Genomic DNA, 7500 nt, shown 5'->3' with positions numbered 1-7500 from the left:
TTGAGGCTAACTGTCACTGTTAGCTTTCAGGTTAAGCGTCACCGTTTTTGATGCTAACTATCAGTGTTAGCTTTGAGCCTTAAGCTGGATACCAATTGTCTGTCTTTAGCAATTAGACAACAAATCAGCCAAATAATTGATAGATGTTCTTATTGTTGAATTGTTTAAACTGCTAGACAAGAAGCTTAGTTGTTTGTGTGTAACTAATTTCAGCATTTATTTGACAACTTCATCAGAGATTGACCCATAGAGCCATAACTATTTTTTGGAAAAGCCCTATTTACATATTATGGATGATAATAATGGATGTGATTAACCCATATCACCGGAATTTGGCGTGGCATTTTATAACGCCGTTGCAGATTAGCTCGACGAGGACCACTCATGCTCGAAGCTTGAGTGATCGAGCCCTATCTGGAGCATTAGGAATCGCTTCGAAAAATCCCGTGCTTCAAAAAAGGACTTAAATCAGGAATGATATGATGTGTTCTCAGCTCTCCGCATAACGATCTTATGTGTTATGTGCCTGACAGATTCACATCCAATTAATGTTGATGTGTTTTATTTACATAGAGAAATAGAATAGAATAGAACATAAAATCTAAATAAAGAAGTAAACAGAATTACGCAAATACATACAACCGCATACTGAAGCTACGGTATAATTATTTCTCCCACTCTCTCCTTCTCTCTCCTTCCCCCACCTGTGTGGGTCATTAGTTAGTTCTTCAGAGGCGACCCTGAGGGCTAAGTGATTGTAGAGGAGAGAGAGCAAGAGAGTGAGTCTAAAGGTGAGTGTGAGTGTGGGAGGGAGGGAGGGAGAGCAAGATCGAGAGAGAGAGAGAGAGAGAGAGAGAGAGAGAGAGAGAGAGAGAGAGAGAGAGAGAGCTACACTCCATACTGGGACATTGTTACGAGAGCAGAAACACTTTCCCTTGGTCCTCCTGTGTGAGTCAGAGTCCTGCATTGGTCCTTCAGATCAGCACAATATTCCCCAGAATAGTTTAGAAACAGCCAGGGGAAAAGCATCCTGCAGAATGGGTAACAGACCAGTGGAGTGATAGGATTATGCCAACCATGTTTTCCACCTTTCATATCGTCTTTCTGATTATGTTGTCTCTTTTAATCCATCCATTACATCTGAAATAAATCTCAATCTAACAAAAAAAATCTAAAAACTAAAATATATATATGTTATATATAAATATATAGCCTCATATAAAGAGACTCTAAAAAAAGTATGGAATCTTATAAAATAATAAGAATAGCATCCACATAAAATAAATAAACTAATACCAAAATATCAATATTTGAAACTAGATTCATGGGTTTGTAGACGTAATGCATTTTTATGTCAAAGTTGGAATGTGCAAAGATAACAATGATTAAAATTAGAATTTGAATCTTGGAGTAAGAATGTTTTGATTAGAATGTTGTGCTGTGATTAGAATGTTGTGATAAGAATGTTGTCGTTTGGACAAATTAACTCATAAATATGGTAGCCAAACCTTCGACCACCACACAGATACATCCTAGCATCACAGAAGCAATGCTAAGAGGACAAGTACCCAGTATCCTCTTCAAGCCCCCAGGAGGAAATCACAGCATAAAACAGCTGACTCACTTTGTGCTCTCCCACGACTCAGATCAACCCTCTAAGGCCAAATGCTCTATACTTTTCCTTCAACAGTTGGGTGTATTTTTTCCATGAGGCATCCCGATACCCGGTGGGGGGGTATTGTATGGAAGGGGCAAGTGGGAAAGTTGTGACACCTTCAACCCCGCCCTCCCTAAACATTTACACATGAAGAAGATGACAAAGCACTAAGATAAGCAGTCCGACATCAATACAACTACTGACAACTGACTCTGGATGACACATCACATCAAAACAAACACTTCTAATGTTAATTCTGCAGCTTTAAACTGTATCGGCTGACTGCCACACACTAAGTACTAACTAGCGTCTACAAACACTTCAAATATCTGGAGAATGTGGTTCTTCACTTGCAACTTTGTCAAGTGTCAAACACACAACAGAGACAGACGTCAACCAATAAGCCAAGTATTTGTTGGTTATCGAACAGCAGGGAGGGACAGCTGCTAGCCTGCTAGCTGTTAGCTCACAGGCATCAGATGATCCTGTCTGTCACTCTTGCTCAGGGGGGGGGGGGGGGGGGGGGGGGGGGGGGGCTGCAGACCCCTGCTATAACCTCATTATGATGATGACATCATCAACCCAGCTAGGACGGGCCAAACAGCGGTAGGAGCGCTGGCCAAGTCTCACAACACATCAAAAACACAGCTCTGTTTGGCCTTGCTCATTCATGGGTGATGTGAGGAATAACTGGGTTGAATAGTAGTTTAATTTAAATGTAAATTGCAAACCTGCAATTAAACAGTTCATGGAACTGATTCAATCGCCCAAACCTTCTTAAATCAACTTCTTGCCTCTGTGTTTTAATTGAGTCGGACTGACTTATAGACCTTAAAAACAGTATATTACTAGTAATTGCAATGTGAAGTAACATGCAATATCTTTCACATAAAGTTATTACATACTGTAGTTAGTAGTTCCCTGCTACTAACGTAATACAGTAAAAATAGAAAACATTGTGCTATGCCAGTAAGAATAGAAACAGAGAGCCCTACTAATTAACCCAGTAAGAACAGAAACAGACAGTTCTACTAACTAACCCAGTAAGAACAGAAACAGACAATTCTACCAACTAACCCAGTAAGAACAGTAACAGACTGTTCTAGCTAACCAAGTGAGAACAGAAACAGAGAGCACTACTAGCTATCACAGTAAGAACGCTAACCGACTGTACTACTAACTAACCCAGTGAGAACAGTAGTAGACTGTTCTACTAGCTAACACAGTAAGAACAGAAAAAGACAGTACTACTAACTAACCCAGTAAGAACGCTAACCGACTGTACTACTAACTAACCCAGTAAAAACAGAAACAGAGAGCATTACTAACTAACCCAGTAAGAACTGTAACAGACTGAACTACTAACTAACCCAGTAAGAAAGTACTTTTCACTCATACGGTAAGAACAGTAACACGCAGTTCAAACACAGCAGGGCTTAGAAACAGTAAACAACAAGAGACATAACCCAGCCAGGGGGAGTCTCTCTGCGGGGCCCTACACGGGGGCCCTGCCCTGCTCAGCTGTCCCCTACCGGCCCTGCAGAGTCCTGCTGCTGCGAGGGGCCCCCAGCCTCCCTCTTCTGGGGCTCCTCTTACCTGGGATAAAAATAGATAACGACACCAACAGATGCAGCCGTCCCTATCATCTCTCTATGAAATCTAGCAGCCCACATGCACACGCGCGCGTAAACACACTCGCACTCATACGGGCGCACACGCGCACAGACACATGCACACACACACACACACACACATGCACACGCACACACACACACACACAAACACATACAGATGAGCACACAAAGGCACATACACCCTCACATACATGCACACACACATACACGAGTGCACACACACACACACACACACACACACACACACACACACACAGACACACATACGTACGCACACACACAAACACCCAGATGAGCACACGCATAGAAATAGATGGGCGCACACGCACACATACACACAAACACACACACACACACACACACACACACACACACACACACACACACACACACACACACACACACACACACACACACACACACACACACACACACACACAAACTGGCACACGTGCACACGCTGTCAAGCACCAACTCCCGAGACTCACAGTTGCCAGAACCTTCTAGAAGTCAACTAAAATAGGTCCAGTGAGGACCCTGACACTGCACTTCTAAAAACGATGAAAATGTTTATTCTAAGATCTCCAGCAGCCCAATACACTCTCTTATGTCGGTAGTTGCACCAGGAGAAAGTGGATGTCAATCAAGTTTGAACACAGCGACTCATAAGCGGGTCAGGACAGGGAGGACACATTCAGGCCACCTCCAAAATGAGTTGATGAAAGACACAAGAATAGTCCACTTAATATACCAAAATAGTCTACTAAATCCAGGCGCTAGAGTTCTGCGCGGAGAAACCAAATCAAACCACAACATCAGCAGCTCAGCATGTGGTCAGAATGAAGATACCCTCTGAATAAGTCTGTTGCACACAAACAAAAACATAAAGTTAACAAACCCGGCCAAAGAGAGCCACAAGCGAACGTCCGCTTGCATCAACAAGGCTAGCAACAAACCAAAGAAAAGATGCAGTTAACGAGATAACGATGTAACCATGGATTAATCACAGGTTCTAACACGAGTGTTCTCGCATTCTGAAGAAGAATCCCAGCCAGCAAATTCTAGTGACAGAAAACAGTCAAACGCTGGCTGAGATTGTGTTTGTGTTGGCTGAACCTCAAAGGAGCAGGTCAGCCCCTGCTCCTTCCCTCACCTCCTGCACCTTCGCAGAGCACCAGAACCGAGGAGGACTCACCGTGCGAAGGAACTGAATCTCCTCCTCTCCGTCTCCTCCTTCTGCCATCCCTCACTCCGGCTTGTTCCACGCACCTTTGTGGAGCGAGAAAGAAAGAAAGGGAAAAAAAGAGAGAAATCCGTCCGTGGTCGTTTAGGTCGCCTCGTGCACTCCTTTTTAGTTCCCTTTCAGACTAGCTCTGTCGTCTCTCTCTCTCTCTCTCTCTCTCTCTACGTCCCTCTCCCTCACCCCCTCACTCTCTCTCCCCCTCCCTGTCTATTCTAAATCTGTGTAAACCTCTCTCTCTCTCTCTCTCTCTCTCTCTCTCTCTCTCTCTCTCTCTCTCTCTCTCTCTCTCTCTCTCTCTCTCTCTCTCTCTCTCTCTCTCTCTCTCTCTCTCTCTCTCTCTCTCTCTCTCTCTCTCCAACTCTCTCCCTCGGTGAGTGTGTGTGGGAGTGCAGGAGGACAGTTCTCTCACGATGAGGGAGTGTGACAGCTACCCAGGGTGCCCCCCCCCCCCCCCCCCCCCCACCGCCCCCCCCCGCCCTTCCAGCCCCACCCTGAGTGAGTGTGGGGGAGGAAGAGGGGAGGAGAGGGGGGAGAGAAGGGAAGGAAAGGCGTGATGAGAGGAGAGGCGAGGAGAGGAGAGAGGAGATGTCAGAGAGGAGGAGTGGTGTGATATTGGTCACAGTGTTACCAGTTCAAGCTGTGATCTAAACCATGGAGCCATGTTGGAAGAAAAGGACGACCTCATAAGACGAACGCAAGCAAACATACTCACTCATGCAAAAATACACACACATACAGAGACCGTCACACATATACATGCACAGACTTACAGTAGTAGATTCCCTTTCTCTTTCTTGTTCACACACAGACACGCACACGCACACGCACACGCACACGCACCCACACTGCTCCGACATGTCTGAAGGGATATAAATAGAAATTGAGGATCTAGTCTCAATTGCCTTTGGGGAGTTTTTACTGAGAGAAGAGAACACGCACACACACACACACACACACACACACACACACACACACACACACACACACACACACACACACACACACACACACACACACACACACACACACACACACACACTCAATGGATGCAAGATGTAAGGGGGCAGGATAGTCTACTGATTAGGGATGTTTGACTCCCAGCTGAAAGCTTTTGGGTATATCCCCAATGTCTGCTGTCTGCTATGGCCATTCTAGAGCAAGACACCCCTACCTTCTCCTTATTGAACAGAATAACTTTGTGATTCAATAAAAAATGACTAAATATTAAGCTAAATGCAATAGTCATGACCTAAAAAAATGTCTGCATTAGTCTTGGGTTCATAGTTGCCTTTATTGTTTAGAATAAGGGGTAGGCTACTGATGCCTACTGTAAAAGTATTTTCTATTAATTTAGAAAAAAGAAAAATAGGTAAAGAACCGCAACAATAAATAATAATTTCTAATCACCACCCCCACAATTATGATCACAAATATTATAACTTATAGTAGGCTAGCCTTATTGAGATTGATATAATGCTGAATATTCATAATATTTACATGAAGGCTTGTCTCGGCGTGATGGCTGCATGTTTGGTTCATAAACTGTGGTGACACATTCTCCCAACAAGAAACCTACACGGCAGCTTAGCTATCCCCAACAACCCTGTACAGTCAAATATGTGTCTGTTTGGGTGTGATGTGTGGGCTGTTGTGTTCCGTGTTTCTGCGAGATCACCCAACTGAGTGAATTGGCCTACATTTGAGACACCCAATAACATGCAACAGAATGCAGAAAACATGTCGTTTGATTAGTGTCATCATCCATAAGCCGAAGACAACCTACCGGACCAACAGATGGACCTGCAGCCCCGGCACGCCCCTCGAGCCGGGATGCAGCAGAGGGATAACACCCAGGAACATATCGATCTAGTGCTACACACACAGACACAGCGACACACACACGCTTACCTGGCCAGTCTCCATCTGTCATATCTCTACACGCACGATGCAAGCTTCCCCGTCTCCCCGCAACAACCACATCTTTTAAACTCCTTCTCGTCCCCGCATGTGTGTGCGTGTGTGTGTGTGTGTGTGTGTGTGTGTGTGTGTGTGTGTGTGTGTGTGTGTGTGTGTGTGTGTGTGTGTGTGTGTGTGTGTGTGTGCGCGTGTGTGTGCGTGCGTGTGTGTGTGTTCGTGTGGGTTTGTGTTTGTGTGAATTAACCAACGTCACTGGATTACAACTTAACTTGGAGCTCTGTACGTGAGGCAGGCAAGAATTGCTGCTTTATTTCTGCTAGCTCATGAAACCTCGGCCACCGGCGGCTACGGCGTCCAACCTGAAGGTGGCGACATTTTATAATAGTGGACTTCTCGAAGGCTCCGCGTTGTTGGTTTTCAGTGCCGGCGGTTTTGAAAAATATATATATATTACCATGCAATATAGTTTGTTATTATGCAACACTAGTGTATTTTAATAAAAGAAAAAAAAAATGTTTTATTTCATATCGGAATTGTCATCCAAAACACCGCAGCTCTGAATAGCTCTAACGTTATGTAATGTTACGCGTTTTTCTCTTGAAACGGGTTATTGATTTGGGGGGTGACAAATCCCTGAACCCAATGTACAAACCATAACTGCTGTTAACAGATGGCGCATCAGTTAAGCTTTTAGCTAAACTTTTACAGCAAAGAAGAGCCACAGGGTGCGTTCCGATATGTAATTCTGCTCTGGTTTCCAAGTCTTTCTAATGCTAATGTGTCCATGAGGAGGAGGTGTCGGCCACTTGGCATGCAGGAAGGCTAGACTGAGGACCGCGCACCCCCTCGCACCCACGCAGCCTCCCCCAGAATAGAGGCACCTTGGTGGGCTTAGGGGGGCACATCAGTGTCCGCTGTTCTCGGGGTCTCTTCCTCTGGCAGTGTTTGAACAAGGACGTCTTTGACTCCACCCCTCCCCTCGCGTCCAGCTGCGAGTTACATTCACTAGCAGAAACACTACGACCCTGTGTGATGTAGAGCTAGTCAGG

At 45.0% G+C, this 7500-nt stretch overlaps 1 protein-coding gene across 11 annotated transcripts in view; it reads right to left on the bottom strand.

Moving 5' to 3' along the window:
- Positions 1-4723, bottom strand: part of ryr1b (ryanodine receptor 1b (skeletal)) — a 96824-nt gene extending 92101 nt beyond the window's left edge. For all 11 annotated transcript variants that reach the window (XM_030381808.1, XM_030381809.1, XM_030381812.1 and 8 more), the window contains exon 1: positions 4487-4723. In XM_030381808.1, the coding sequence (XP_030237668.1) occupies positions 4487-4534 (48 nt within the window). In that variant the 5' untranslated portion in view covers positions 4535-4723. The remainder of the gene's footprint in view (positions 1-4486) is intronic.
- Between the last annotated feature and the right edge of the window lie 2777 nt (positions 4724-7500).

The sequence above is a fragment of the Gadus morhua genome, chromosome 16, assembly GCF_902167405.1.
Source record: "Gadus morhua chromosome 16, gadMor3.0, whole genome shotgun sequence".
NCBI lineage: Eukaryota > Metazoa > Chordata > Actinopteri > Gadiformes > Gadidae > Gadus > Gadus morhua.
Note: the sequence above shows the minus strand (reverse complement) of the source record. Positions and strands in the feature narration are given on the sequence as shown.